This window comes from Camponotus vicinus, unplaced genomic scaffold (assembly GCF_025532165.1).
Source record: "Camponotus vicinus isolate PSW18456_S1 unplaced genomic scaffold, iyCamVici1.0 SCAF_7, whole genome shotgun sequence".
Lineage (NCBI taxonomy): Eukaryota > Metazoa > Arthropoda > Insecta > Hymenoptera > Formicidae > Camponotus > Camponotus vicinus.
Window position 1 is genome coordinate 15,504,798 of NW_028141979.1, and position 16,092 is coordinate 15,520,889.

At 28.8% G+C, this 16,092-nt stretch overlaps 1 protein-coding gene and 2 pseudogenes across 3 annotated transcripts; 2 read left to right on the forward strand and 1 right to left on the reverse strand.

Moving 5' to 3' along the window:
* Positions 1 to 314: 314 nt before the first annotated feature.
* On the reverse strand, positions 315 to 1,744 carry LOC145974217 (uncharacterized; annotated as a pseudogene).
* Positions 1,745 to 4,574: 2,830 nt separating this feature from the next.
* On the forward strand, positions 4,575 to 15,064 carry LOC145974439 (uncharacterized). 2 transcript variants are annotated; one of them, XR_014439677.1, is made up of 3 exons: positions 4,575 to 4,925; positions 5,566 to 5,702; positions 6,010 to 6,151. XR_014439677.1 is itself a non-coding variant. In XM_083104280.1 (2 exons), the coding sequence occupies exons 1-2, from the start codon at positions 4,751 to 4,753 to the stop codon at positions 14,828 to 14,830; spliced, it is 369 nt and encodes a 122-aa protein (XP_082960406.1). In that variant the 5' UTR covers positions 4,575 to 4,750; the 3' UTR covers positions 14,831 to 15,064. The 2 variants fall into 2 exon arrangements, 1 of the variants encoding a protein (XP_082960406.1); XM_083104280.1 differs by lacking the exons at positions 5,566 to 5,702; positions 6,010 to 6,151 and adding an exon at positions 14,637 to 15,064.
* LOC145974993 (uncharacterized) lies at positions 5,571 to 8,689 on the forward strand (annotated as a pseudogene). The gene is made up of 5 exons (XR_014439859.1): positions 5,571 to 5,678; positions 6,503 to 6,589; positions 6,917 to 6,988; positions 7,069 to 7,345; positions 7,555 to 8,689. The product of XR_014439859.1 is annotated as an uncharacterized LOC145974993 (transcript).
* Positions 15,065 to 16,092: the final 1,028 nt, after the last annotated feature.

Sequence of the window (16,092 nt, forward strand, 5' to 3'; positions counted from 1 at the left end):
TTTCTTTATATTATTCTTGTTTCCAGATTATAAAGACAATCTTATTTAATTCGAGAGAGAAGAATAAGAATTATTGTTTTAGTTTTAAAATTGTTTCATTTTTATACTACATAAGATTGTGACCGGATTAAATGTGTCAAGAATATTTTTTGTCTTGTTATTAGAAATCCTTTCTGAGGGTGTAACAACAGACGATTTCCATTTTCAAAACAAAAGCAATTAGTTGCCCACAATGGTCCCCAATTTTCAACACTTTTTGTAAGATGGAGTAGAAGGTGGACATTATAAGTCATGGAATTTTTCCCGTAATATTTTTAAAAATCAACTACGTACTTCAATAAAAGTATATGAGTAGTCTGAAGTTGGACAGACGTAATGGAGTTTTGCAATAAAATATAAATTGCTGAAACCAACAGAGCCAAATGTTCAATATACTTAGTTGGTATTAATTCTCGTAGGCATAACATGGCATACCATATCAACCAAGAACGCCATTCCGACGCTTTCCACATTTTTCTTTCATCAATGCTCCTCGGTGTTCGTGTTATACACTTTGGAGGTGTTATTGATGCCAGTCGACGATTTATAATTAATTTTTGATTTGGTGCCCCTGCATAATAAGCTTCTTCTGGTGACGACAACAATAATTCCGTATGCTGCCTAATAACTCCTAACAGAACTGAATGCATGTAATCAGGAACCATTCCATTAGCCAGATCAAAGAATGATAAATTCATCAATGCAGACGGTCCTTTAATGCCGCAAACACTGGTATTTTCGTTGAAAGCACGTATCATGTTTTCTCTTATTGATTTGTCGGTGCGATTCGGAAAAACAGTCGTACATACTGTATATCTCAGAAAATTGTTAACAATTTCAGTTTTGTGTTCGCAAAATGTGCAACCATGAATAGCATTCATGCGTTTCATATTTAACATATCCGCTCGAGCAATAGAATCGACAGAGCAAGCGCCTGGAATAACAAGGCTTGTTATAATTGTATTCTCGTCAAGGTGCCATTGTAATCCATTGGTCGACAGTTCATTTGCTTCTTTGATAAACGGCGATAAAAAAAGATTCATATCAGGTTCATTTTTATCAACCCATAATCCAATGAGAAGCATGTGCTTCGTCCTGAGTTTTGGTGATAATTCGTTTATTGTTGCAAAAATAGGCCATACTGTAGTTTTAGAGGAATTCCCAGCTTGACAACCATCTGTATTAAAAGTATATGATAGATTCCAACGAGTACTTAATAGACCGTCACAGTTGCATAATTTTTTGTACATAATACCATCATATATATCCTTAAAACAATTTTCATTTGCTGTTCTTCGAAATCTGTATTCCAGGTTCTTTTGAACTTCTCGATTTTGCAGTAGTTTTTCGATTTGAGATTTAAAGTCCAATGATAAGAAGTAAGAGCTTTTCCATTCACTAAAAACTGAACCGCAAGTGCAGATCATCGAATTATTTGCTTCAACCTTTGTTCGTTTACCTAAGTACTGCAATTGCGACAATAAAAATGGTATTTCATAGAATTCATTTCAATTGGTATATACTGCAATAATTTATACTTTGTTTCTGGTATTGCATCTCGTCTGTTAAAAAGCTTGTTAATCATCTTCAGTAAATCAATGATAGCTGCCCAGGTTAATGAATGTCGTACAGCTAATGTCAAAATCATCAATAGGATTTCACCTCGAGTTAGCGTATTGTTAATGGATGGAATCTCGTTCAGATATGAGTCACTTGGAACATTTTCCCCGTGACATCCCTGGAAATTAATTGCAATATTAGTATCGCTCAAAATTATTACGCAGAGTTTTGCATAATTTTTTGTTTATATGTATGTACATTATTTAAAAATATATATTACATCAATTATCATCTATACAGCTACTTGTCTATGTATACATATATAGTGTAATATATGTTTAACATTTTGTGCTAAAAAATGAGTTTTTAAAATTATATTTTATTAATATTTCAAATATACCTATTTATTCTTTATTGAGGATAATTGAATATTTTAACAGAAATATTCTAGTATCTTTATTATCTTCTAGTATCTTCATTAAATAGTAAAAAATTCTAACAATAAAATGTGTCATATGCAATTGCAATACCACAAAAGGATTAATAATGGTAAATATTAAAATTCTGCAATATATATTCTATAGACTAAAATTTATGGAATATTTAATTTTTTGATATATATATATAATATATAGACTATTCATGAAAAAGTCATTGACGTTGATGCAATTAATTAATTAAGTATAAATTATATAATAACGTTTCATTAGACAGGATGTTACAAAATTTAAGCATAAAAATATTCAATAGAAAAGTTCGCGGTTAATTGAAAAAAGTACCTACATATGAACTTTTAATTTCAAGTTTTCAACAGTTCTTTCTAAATATAAAAATTTAAAATTTAGTTAAATTATAAACTGTGATTTAAAACCTCTTTATCTTTACCATGCATAATAATGTTAGTGGATAATTTTTTCAAACATTAGTTTGAAAAATCAAATAATGTAACATTATCATTGATTGTACATGATTCAAGGACAGAAAATCACAGGACATTGAAAATATTTGACTATAAAATGGACTTCCTAAACAGTAAAAAAGAAAAGAAGAAATTGGTTCATGAAATTCATTTACTAATTTTTATCAGAATGTGTTAATAAGATCATATGGAAAACACCGTATTGTAGATACTATATTGAAATAAATCTTACTTCTCTTCCAAAATCATCTGCATCAATAACGGATTGATCTTCATCTGAACTTTCATCAAAGTTCATTCCACATACATCTTCAAAATCTTCATGAGGCAATCTAGTATCCTGAATATAGGAATTTCATTATTGATGAGTCTTTTTATATTAAGTTTATTTCACACATCGACTTATGTTGTTTAAAGCATATATCTTTTTATTTTATCTTAGTGTTGTAGTCTTCATTTGCTGCATGATTAAATAATATTTTGTCATCCAATTCAGTTGGTATATCACTTAAAAATGAGATAGAAGATGTTTGACTTAAGAAATCAGGAAACAAATTCTCAGGCCGAGTCCCGATGAAGCGGAATTCGCGTAAGCGGATCGGGCGGATAGCCAATCACGAAACGATTTTTATTATTTCCATTATCTAAACAGTCTTGTGATTGGTTATTCGCTTGATCCGCTTATGCGAATTCCGCTCCATCGGGATGATCCACCCTCAGAGATGTCAGCCTGACTCATAAATATAGAAAAAAATATTATATTCAGAAAACGTTATAGTTTCAATTAGAGCTTATATATTTTAAAAGTAATGAATTTTAATACATGCAAAATACACCTCAATTATTACTGATAACTATAAAATAATTTAACGATGATACATTTTTATTAATTTTCTTAGCAATTATGAGTATATATACTTCTCAATAATTTATTTTCCTCTAATAAATTTAGAATGTATCACATTGGATGTTTATAGTCAGATTACAAAAAAAAACTTTTAAATAAAAAATAACTATTTTATATATAACGCTGTTATAAGTTTCTACACAGTATACTTACATCAAGTGACTTGTATTCTGTCTCATCTTCTTCAGTCTCTTTTTCTGTATCTTTTTCTGTTTCTTTATTTTCTTCGTTTAATTCATTACTACTTAAATTCACATGATATTGTTCAAGTTTATTTTCTATAATAATATCATTGCTGAAAGATTGCCAGTTACGTGCTGGAATAAGGTACAGATGTTCTTCCTGTTCATTGAAAGTTTGGCTTTTTTCCATACTTAAATTAATTAATAATAGGTTTTCAGATTCCACCTATACACAGAGTAATATGATAAACATATAAAAAATGTGCATGTACGCAATATAATATTCAATGTTAATAATAAAAATAAATCATTTTTTTTCATTATATCATTCCTTATTTTCACTTTTTATTCATTTATTCAAACATACAGGGTTTGCCAAAAGTGTGGAAACCCCTTAATATTTCGAAAAATACGCATTTTTAAAAGAAATGTTTCATACAAAAGTTATAGGGTTTTATGTGGCGCATTACACAGCAACATTATTATGACCTCGAATAGCGTTGTCAAGGTTATGTGAAGGTCACCTCCAACTTTTTAAATGGGACACCCTATATGCTTTTGCATATTCTTGTAGCTTATCTCGAGAGCTTTCCAAAACACTATAATTAAGTTAGTTTTCATTAAGTACTTTCCGAGTTATGAGGCTTGAAATCATTTCTTAATTTTACATAAACCGTAAAATATCTAGTAAAATATTCATTTTTCGATTATCTTACCTTAATACTTTTATGTACAAAATAATGAGAGGAATCAATTGGTGTAAAGAAAAAACATAGTTGTTTTTAAAAAAAAATATGTAATTGTTAATTGCAAATTACATATTTTTTCTTAGAAACAACTATGTTTTTTCTTTACACCAATTGATTCCTCTCATTATTTTGTACATAAAAGTATTAAGGTAAGACAATCGAAAAATGAATATTTTGTACGATCAACGCAATCATTTGTCTTTTGTTATAAATGGAGCGCATACACGTTTCGCTTTCGTCGGTAGAGCACAAACTGACTGTTTCAATAACTCACTCTTATTCTCATCATTGATATTGGCGCAAAAGTGCTCTGGGCCGCGTATATAAAAAGGAAGCGGTGCAATATAATAGTTTGTGAAATTGTGGAATAAAGATCGTCATATATTATATAGTGATGTCTGTAGCACGTGTCTATTTGCCGAAAGACCAAAAGTACAAAATTGTTAAAACGTCTTCGGTTCTTAAATTGAATCCTGAAACGTTTGATTCAGATGATGAAAAGCATAAGAAACGGCTGTATCAGTTAAAGGAAGGGAATGAAAAAAGCGTATGTCAAGTACGGATACGAGGTATGTTTTTCATATATTATACATATATATATATATACATATATATATATATATATACATATATATATATATATATATATATATATATATATATATATATATATATAATATATTCATGCATTGTCGTTTCTTTCATTCTTGCAATAAGTGAGCGTCATTTTTTTATTAATTGCAATGATTTTTCTCCACTTTTTACAAATGTAAAGAATTGTCTTGAAGTGCGGATAATCGAAATTTTTGTAAATTATGTTGTGAAAGTAAATCGAATTTTTAAAAATATTTTGAAATTGTAATAAAAAAATTTTGCAATTATAAAATAAATCTCTTTATTTAATTCTTGTACTTTTAAGCTAAAAAAAATGTGACAAAGTTATATTTATTATTAAATATATATAAATAATACAAATATATAAATTATTTTTATTTATTTATCATTTTTTATAAATAAACAATTATGGATTTAACATATTAATTAACTGAAATAGTTATAGTAAAATAGCAAAAAACTGTCATTTGAAGTAATTAATAATTTGAATTTTTTAGTCATATTTTGTTTTTGCTTATATTTATAAATTATACGAGCGCATAAAAACAATTTGTGTTAATTATTTTTTCCATGTATATATACATATATATATAGCCTCTATGAAACAGTTAAATAAGTCATTAGATGAAAAAAGACTACATGTACCAAAATCAAATTTATCACAAATTAAGGCGGGCTATCAGTCTGATTCAGATAGAGACTCCATGGCATCTTAAAAAAAAACACGAAAGGTACGTAAAATGAATATAAGGGGAGACATTCAATATTAAGCGTCAAATTGCTTTTTATTAAACAAATTTTAAATGATTTTTCACATTCTTTGTATGATATACAAAGTTAAATTTCTTGAAAAAAAAAAGAAGTTAATACAAAATAAAGTTTCAATATATATAAAAATTAATATATAAAATATATATAATATATAAAATTAATATATAAAACATGGATAAAGAGTAACTAGTAGAAATCTTACAAATACATTTCTAAAGACTATTGTGCAGAATTCTCTTTTTGTAAAACTCAATATTTTGTGTTTAGACTAAATGAGTAATCCAAGTAACAAGTAACTCCATGAAGACTTTGGTCTCTAAGAGTTAGAATTTCTGAAAGTAATAACATTTTTATCAACAATAATGTAGTAATATTTTTTGATATTATACCATTCCAAAGTGATTGATGTTATTATATCGATACACATTTTAAGGAAAAGAAGAAAATTTAAAACAATCATTTCTTCATACATCCATTGTGGATATGAGATATTATAGTGTATACAAAAAATTCTTTACACAAATTATTGCCTATAACAATACATCATTTTCATATTAAAATCATTTTTCATTGTGAATATAATTCGAAATTGATGTCTCTCTTTATTTATAAATACAAATAACATTAATTACTACAAACTTGTATCGGAAAAGCTACATAATATAATGATACACTATATACTTTAATATACATTATATAATACATTATATAATACATTATATAATACATTATATAATAAAATACATTATATACTTTATAGATTCAAAAGCATATAAAGGAAGAGGCTTCAAAAGCATCTAGTAGAAAAATTGTAGAAGCTTATTTGCAAGTACATCAGAAAGAAAAGGTACCAAAAAGTTTCTTTGAGACGATCAAGAATATTAATAAGTTTCAATTATATGAATTTTAATTTTTGAGTCATAATATTTGATAATTGAGTTAAATATGTATTGGAAAAAATATTGCGCATATTACAAATTTTTCACGATTTTCCTTATTGTTTCTATTTCTCCACTCTTGAATATCAGTAAAGTTAAATAATAAGTTATATACATTAATCCTATACATATAAGGTTAGGTACATTACTGTAAACATACAATGGAAGATATAATTTTATTTTTATGATAGAAAAGCTAACAGAAAAATAAAATTATAAAATAAAATATTTTTCAGAAAGGTAAAGAAGTCGAAGACGAAAAATCAGTGACAGAAAGTGAAGCGTTTCAACATATTACACAGATTAAAGTAAAATGAAACTGCAATCAGCTCACTCACGTCAATTGAATATTTAAAAATGTTATTTTTAAAAAATAAAACATTTTTAGGACATTAATAACAGCAGTCCCCAGCATGCAGATAGTAATTGTTCAAGTTCCGAAGACTCTGTTGAAATTCTTCAGAAAAAGTATTGCAATTTAAAAAAATCTTTCTACGAATTAAATTGCGAAGTTGAACGACAAAAAAATACTATTAAGACATTGACTGACAAGTACGAACAACTAAAAACATCCGAAGCATATCCTCTAACAGAAAAAACGGGAAGACAAATACTTTCTCTGCTGGAAAACAATCAACACCAAAAAATGTCATCACAGCGCGCAGGTATATATATATATACACATATATATATATATATATATATATATATATATATACATTTTTATCAAAGTAATGTAGAATTAATGTATTATATTTAATTTTCAATAAAAATTTCAATAATGTTTTCATAAATAAAATTAAACTTAAACTTTTATTTGTTTCGTTTTGTATACGAATTCATTTTATATATGCATAAATATTACATATTACAGATATTATGCAAGATGATGAGGTTTCGCAAAGAGAACCAGAAATCGGCACGACAAAAGGTGAAGATGTATATATTGGAAAAGGATCATGGATTTCTATAATATCATATGAAAACCTTCTACGAGAAAGGGAATCGAGCAAATTTATATCTGGATTATCGAGATCTCTTTGGGGGATATAACCTCTCAGTGAACGATGTGTGCGTAAACAAATAAATACACAAGCTATCGAATTAACTCCGAAAAAGAAGGCAGCAGTCGCTGGTTTCTAAGAAATGTGGATGCGAGATAAAAGAAAGTATCCTGAACACCTTATCGGGGAAGAATTAAAGAAGTTGAATAAATACCTCAATGGTGCCATTACATCGGCGCGAAATGCACTTGTTCCAAAGAAAAGAAAATCTTTAAATATTAACACAACGCAATTACATTCCAATAATGACTCAGTAAATGAATTCCAGTTAAGTAAAGAAAAAAATCTTGAAGACAATGCAAATAAAAATGAAAGAACGTATAATGACAAACGAAGTAAAATCTTCACTTTGAGCACGATTAATCAAGAAAACAAGATCATGAATAATGGTTCAAAGGAAGATTTATATTGTGATATTAAAAACGAGAAGCTAAAACTGAAAGATCTAGAAACGGATTTTATGGAGAAGACAGATATAGATACAGACTCATCCATTGTAGAATCTGAGGGGGAATCAATTAGATCAGTAAAAACAAATTAATAAAACCATACTTTTGATAAACGAAAGTTTTATTATGTCGCTCCGAAAAGGACAACTGCCTCTAATTTTGCGTTGTTCAAAATTCACAAGCGTTGAAAAAGAAAATTTAATTTTTTAAGTACATTTTATACATTTTTAGAACCATATTAGACATTTATTTCACTAAGTTCATTAAGATGCACATAACTTTTTATTTTTTTGCAAAATAAAAATCAAAATTAATATTAAACAAATGATTAATGGTTCAAGATCAATCTTCATTTTTATTTTGATAAAATAAGATTGCATATTGCATATTATTTACGTTAATAAAATTAACGAATTTTTAACGAATTAAATTGTCTTTTTTCAAAATACTTTTATATCACGTAAGAAATTGTAACGAAAGATGTCGAACCTGAGATATTAAAACAGATTAATATATCATATAAATGTTATGTTAGATTACAGTTTATTTTTTGATAATTATATTCTCTGGTTAATCGTTTATAATATAATACTGTGGTACTTACAAAAAGTACTTACAATTTTTAAAAATAAAATTTATCTACAAACACACACATATAATTACTCTATTAATTTTTTAATTTCCTATTCTGTATAATATAGTATACATTAAAAAAAAGTGCATGTGCGCATTTTTGCTACATTTTCTATTATATTTTTATATGTGTGAAAAAATACAGTGTACTACAAGAAAATGTTACAATTAAAACGCTAGTGAATAATACTTTCATATTTTTGTTGCGACAAAACTTTGTGGTTATATTTCTGCGATTTCAATTGGCAAATTTTCCTGATGCCGCTCGACACTTGCGCTATAACGTACAATTATTAGCACAATGCATCCTTAATAGTTACAAATGCATGGCTGGCGTAAATTCGAGCTGGATATTTGTCGAATCGAAATCACAAATCACAAGTTTTGTTACAACAAAAATACGAAAGTATTATTCACAAGCATTTCAATTGTAACATTTTCTTGTAGTATACTGTATTTTTTCACACATAAAAATACGTAGAACATCATAAATAATTTTAGTTGTCTGTCGAATATTGTATTTTTATGGCGTAGAAATATGTAGAATATCATTACTTAGCTGTATTTTCCCGGAATAACTAGCACTTAGAAAACTACAAAAAACTACAAAAGTGTTCCAATTCTAGCACTTTTTTTTAGATTTTGACGTAATTTTTTGTAATTATATTTTTATTTTTTTGTAATATTTTGTAGAAATTTTTCCGCCAGGGAAGTTAAGAAAAAACAGTGGCCTAGAGGTGGTAAAAATGTTTGTTTACTTTTTCTACGAAGAATGTCTAATAAGTAATATATAAATATATCCAATATTATAAAATTAATAATTTAAATATCTGTAGTAGGCAAGAAAGACCGTCACATTTTGAAAAAGTATAACGGGGGGTTTATTTAAAAATGTATAATAAATACGTACAATAAAAAAATAATATCCATAAAAAATTTATAAAATATGTAATGTTTAATACATAAAAAGTGATATTCTTAAAAAATACCTTTTAAAGAAAAGTTAAACTTAAATATCTGTAAAAAACGATCATATAATATTTAAATATTTATAGTAAGCAAGCGAGACCGTCACATTTTGTTATAGTATGACGGGGGTCGTGGTAGGTTTATTTAAAAATGTTTAATAAATATTATGAAAAATAATAATTATGAGAAATTAAATTTAAAATACATAATTTTTTATACAAAAAGAAGTGATATCCCTAAAAAAATACCTTTTAAAAAAAGGTAAAGAAAAAGCGTCGAGTTCATCTAAAAACCGTCTCACAAAAAATAGCTATCACAAAAAGTAGCTACCTTTATGTAAAAAATTAACTCTGAAAAATTTTCACAAAAAATAGTTATTTTTATAAAAAATACTGATATTAATTATAAAAAATTGCGTCAAGTTGGAGTGCAATTTCACTTTAAGTTTGTTAGTGTTATAAAATTTTATACATATGTGCTTTTATATAATCCGCTGCTGACAAATAGGTAGAAGTTCCGTTTAAAATCTATTACATTTTTGTCATAAAGAAGAATATTTTTGTTAGAGTTGAATCAATTTTTTAAAATAAAAGATTACGTCAAATGATTTTTAAATTTTCTAGAAAATTAAAATAAGATTAAAAAAACTTATTTAAAAATTAAAAATTCAAAAAAATGAAAGATTACGTCAATAATTTTTCAATCTTCTACAAAAATAAAATAATTTAATAATAATAAAATTAAAATAATTAAAAGAACAAATTTTTTTAAAAATTAAAAATGAAAAAAAATATAAATTAAAAAAATTTTAAATAAAAAAACTCGGCGCTACCTAGTAATTATTGAAATAATGTTAATATGTAATTGTTCATTTATCATTTATTATTATTGCCAATCAAATTGGTAGCGCGCCGAGTTTTTTTATTTAAATATATCTTTCATAAAACATATAATTATATATATATATATATATATATATATACAGGGTGATTCAAAATAACCCCTGTGTCCCTGAAATGACATATTCTTGAATCAATTCTAAGACGATTTTTCCTTCGGCAAAATTTCGTCCGAAGCTTAGTTTTTGAATTATTAAAGGAAGTAGTTAACGTATGACGGGTCGAATACAAGAGGCAGGCAAGGGTGGCGCGATTCACCGTCAGACGCGGGAGCTTACGCGGGGCGCCTGCTGCGATCAGCTGATCGCTATACACATACAGACACACATGCGAACACATACATTCTGTCTCTGTCTGTCTGTCTGTCTGTCTCTCTCTCTCTCTCTCTCATTCGCTCACTCACCTGTAAATTTTTTTTTTTTTTTTTTTTACGAGAGAGGGGAAAATGCATTTTATGCATACCCACCGGTCGATCCAGTGAGTTATGTGGGACTCGAGTACCAAGTCGAATTATCAACTCGGTACTCCCTACCCACTAAAAACCCCTCTCTTTTCACGAATTTCCTTTCACACACTGTCCCTCTGACTTCCCGAGATCTGTTTTTGCATAACGTCAAAAAATAGTTATTATTACCTTGTTCGATGACTTTTGATGTATTGCTGTAATTGCTTGAAGGAGAAATGAATTTTCCGATAGATCGTACGTTCTCAAATTTAACGTAGATATCACGTTGCAAAAGACAAGAAATCCACACTAAATTATTAACTGAAAGTTTTTCTTCTTTCATGAACTGTATTCTTTTATAAACTTTAACGTAATCACATTTATTTACTCACTCGATGAGACGAGAAATTTACTAATGACTCTATCACTAATCACTATTAATCACTGTCGAATAACTGTTGGCGATTAAAAATCACTCGATGAAAGAAACACGCGCGGACACGTTACTACACGACACGACGACGCGACAATGCGACGATAATTACTCGGCGACTGCAAGCAGTTTTTTGTCATGGTAGGTTGCGGTAGGTTAAGGTACTACTGGCGCTATCGAACGCGATCATGTGTTCGATTGAAGAATGCGGTAAACATAATAAACATTTAACATATTAATATTATTATTATCATGAATGTGTGTGATATCCATACATCGTATGATATCTATTTAAAAATTAATTAGATTAAATAAGTGTTTTTAAAATATTTATTACTTTTACTATTATCATATAAAATATTAATATTAAATATTTATTTAAGATAATAGTAAAAGTAATAAATATTTTAAAAACACTTATTTAATCTAATTAATTTTTAAATAGATATCATACGATGTATGGATATCACACACATTCATGATAATAATAATATTAATACGTTAAATGTTTATTATGTTTACCGCATTCTTCAATCGAACACATGATCGCGTTCGATAGCGCCAGTAGTACCTTAACCTACCGCAACCTACCATGACAAAAAACTGCTTGCAGTCGCCGAATAATTATCGTCGCATTGTCGCGTCGTCGCGTCGTGTAGTAACGTGTCCGCGCGTGTTTCTTTCATCGCGTGATTTTTAATCGCCAACAGTTATTATTCGACAGTGATTAATAGTGATCAGTGATAGAGTCATTAGTAAATTTCTCATCTCATCGAGTGAGTAAATAAATGTGATTACGTTAAAGTTTATAAAAAAATACAGTTCATGAAAGAAGAAAAACTTTCAGTTAATAATTTAGTGTGGATTTCTTGTCTTTTGCAACGTGATATCTACGTTAAATTTGAGAACGTACGATCTATCGGAAAATTCATTTCTCCTTCAAGCAATTACAGCAATACATCAAAAGTCATCGAACAAGGTAATAATAACTATTTTTTGACATTATGTGAAAACAGATCTCGGGAAGTCAGAGAGAAAGTGTGTCAAAGGAAATTCGTGAAAAGAGAGGGGTTTTTAGTGGGTAGGGAGTACCGAGTTGGTAATTCGACTTGGTACTCGAGTCCCACATAAGTCACTGGATCGACCGGTGGGTATGCATAAAATGCATTTTCCCCTCTCTCGTAAAAAAAAAAAAAAAAAAATTACAGGTGAGTGAGCAAATGAGAGAGAGAGAGAGACAGACAGACAGACAGACAGACAGAGAGAGAATGTATGTGTTCGCATGTGTGTCTGTATGTGTATAGCGACCAGCTGATCGCAGCAGGCGCCCCGCGTAAGCACCCGCGTCTGACGGTGAATCGCGCCACCCTTGCCTGCCTCTTGTATTCGACCCGTCATACGTTAACTACTTCCTTTAATAATTCAAAAACTAAGCTTCGGACGAAATTTTGCCGAAGGAAAAATCGTCTTAGAATTGATTCAAGAATATGTCATTTCAGGGACACAGGGGTTATTTTGAATCACCCTGTATATATATATATAATAAATTAAATATTAAATGTTTATATAAAACATTATTCATACAATAATTTTGTATCGTTGAATGTTGTAAATAAAAACTACTTTATATATACTTTATTTAATTGCATTACTTTTTATTAACTATAAATGTACAGTATATACATGTACACATATACACATATGTACATATAAGTAATATGAAACAGTCTTTGTTTCACAGCCTTACAATGAACAACAGAAAATATTGCTTTTCAATCACAAAAATAAAAATTTCACACATAAAACTTTTAAACGTAATGAACATTTGCAAACAAAAATTTTTATTTTGGATAATAAAAAAATAAAATAGATTTTTATAGAAAATTAAAAATAAATTAAGATTTATTTTAATGGAAAAAAAAAATTAAAGGCCATCTTTTTCAATAAATTTTTGTAATAATGTTTTTAGGCTTTCATACTGCTTCATCATTTCTTTATGTTTGTTTTCATTTGCTTCACGTTTCAGTCTTTTCTCTTCTAATAATTCTTCTAAATATTTATCCATACTTACTTTTCGCTTTTTTGCTGTAAAAAATATATATTTTGAAATATTAGAATATATATAAAAAATGCATTATAGCAAACTAAAATATGCGTATTATAACATGTTTCATTAACAGATTGTTCACGAATTTTCTCTGTGGAAGTGCTTTCAGAATCGGCATCACAGCTTGTACCAGCAACTGATAATGGTTCTATCCATGGCTTTTCACCAAATATGTTATCCATGAGCTAAAATATATACTTCATTTACAAGAATTGTTAGCATAAAAATATTGACATAAAAAGAGAGATATTTACATCAAAATATTCCCATTTTTTTGCATTATTTCTCGATTTTTTATTGTGATCCTTTATCGATTTATAAGTCCGCTTCATCGCTTGAAATTTAATACAACATTCCATTTCTGTCCACTTATATTATATCCCATTTTTTCCATTTCTCTAGATACGGTCTCCCAACAATGTTTTACTATAGTTTTTCCACTGTGGAAATCTTTTTCTTTAGATTTATAAATGTCAATTAATAACATCGTCTCTTATTTAGTCCAATTATGCTGGTCTTAATATTGCAAAGAAACATTATTATTATTAATATTTCCATTAGATTTCAATAAATATGTCAAATAAATCTTTTCTTTTTTTACCTTTAGATGTAGTAGCCTCATCAGTAGTTGTTTTATTGAATGAGTTTGATTGGATATTTGATTCGATGGAATTTTGTCTTGCGTGCTCTAATAATTTGGTTGCAAATTGTACATCTGTAACAAAAATATAAATAAAGTTCTATTATTTTAAAAATAAATTTAATTTATAGTTAATAAATTATTAGTAAATATAACTTAAAGTAATGTAAAATTTCTACATCTGTTAAAGCGTAGAATATATTATACAGATAATTATTATACAGAAAAAATTATGTTAAATAAAAACTTCGTACCATTTCGTGCTCGTTCAGCATCTTCTAAATTAAGTTGCAATACAAAAGTCTCATTTGTTTCAGCATCAACTAAGGTTATCTCTTCTATTGAAGCGGCCATCTTAAATCACTGCGAGTGCTTTACCTCGCCAGATGCAGTAGTCGCAACAGGAAATGACATCAAAATTAATGACGTCATACATTTGCAGCAGTACTTTCGTAGTGTACTGCTGTCCATATTGGAACGTCATTGGCAGTACTGCCAGTACTTGCAGTGAATAACGGAACGCACCCATAGTTGAATGGTGAAGTACCGTGAGTACTGACGTCATAAGCGCGGGAAATGCAAACAATTGGACTATGGATCTGTTCTTTATAACTGAATTGCTGTACTGGTGCAATAAGTTAGAAGGAGACAAATATATATTTTTTCATTCTAACCAGCGATTCATAATGACAAAAATGTTAGTAGAAGTTACGGCATACGTAGAAGATAAAATGAAATGATTACATTAAAATTATTACCGAAGATTGCGGAAAGAGCAGCCAAAGGTGAGTAAAGAAAAACATTTTGTGAGAAGTTAAGTTAGATTATCTTAATCTTGATTTTTGATATTAATTTATGATTTCGATTTTTATGGATAAAAAAAATGTATATATATATTATATACAGATAATATTGTATTGTTACGTCCAAGGGACTTCACGATTCTTTTCTTTCCCATAACTGGCGCACACGTGCATGACTTCCAAAAAATCGTTAATGTCAGTTAAATTGGAATAGGATTCTCAGTATGTGCTCCAAAAACGACAGCCAGATATTAACAGGCTATAAAATCATAAAGAGTAGCATCCGGTCACAGTCAAAGCGCCAGCCAGTCAGCCGAACTTGATATTTTCCGATCACTTGATAACTCATAAAATCCAAAAAGCTATAGAAAGTAAAAGAAACTATTCATGAAAACGCGAGTGACCGGATGTCGCGACGCGACACACGTACCCATCGTAATTTCAAGGGGGTAGTAAAAGTCATCCCTTGTCTTTAGCAGACGCATCCTGCAAGACATAAATTACTACCACCTCCGATACTGAGAATCTTAGGTCTCCCCGTTTTGGAAGATGCTCTCCTATTCGCGAACGAATGTAATAAAATTCTGATTTGTTACATTTGTTCTAAACGCTCATAAGAGGGGGCAGGGAAGAGACGATGGAAATCTAATGAGAGTTTCTATTCGTTAACTTCCCTGGGTCCTCACTCTAGGAGAGGGTAATCCAAAAACAATATATAAACGCGAACTTCGAACAAATGCACACACTTCTTAAGTATTCTTCATCCTTAAGTCTCCATTAATCAGTTATTTAATCGGCTATTCATTCAGTATCTCAGCATTTTTGTATTACTCAGTCACTACTCAAAAATCTCGAGGTTATTTGTAGTAACAAAAACAGTCAGTAACTCCATCGAGTCTGTGCGCGTTTGCTAAGTAACAGTGCAACTATACTGTCATTCCCGACGCCAAGAGGCCCAGCAACAACCACC

Excerpts from the sequence above, each read along its gene's own strand:
- LOC145974439 (XM_083104280.1), top strand. The coding sequence starts at position 4,751 with ATGTCTGTAGCACGTGTCTATTTGCCGAAAGACCAAAAGTACAAAATT. Across the intron at positions 4,926-14,636 it reads ATGTCAAGTACGGATACGAG|CATCAACTAAGGTTATCTCT; the intron begins GTATGTTTTTCA and ends CATTTGTTTCAG.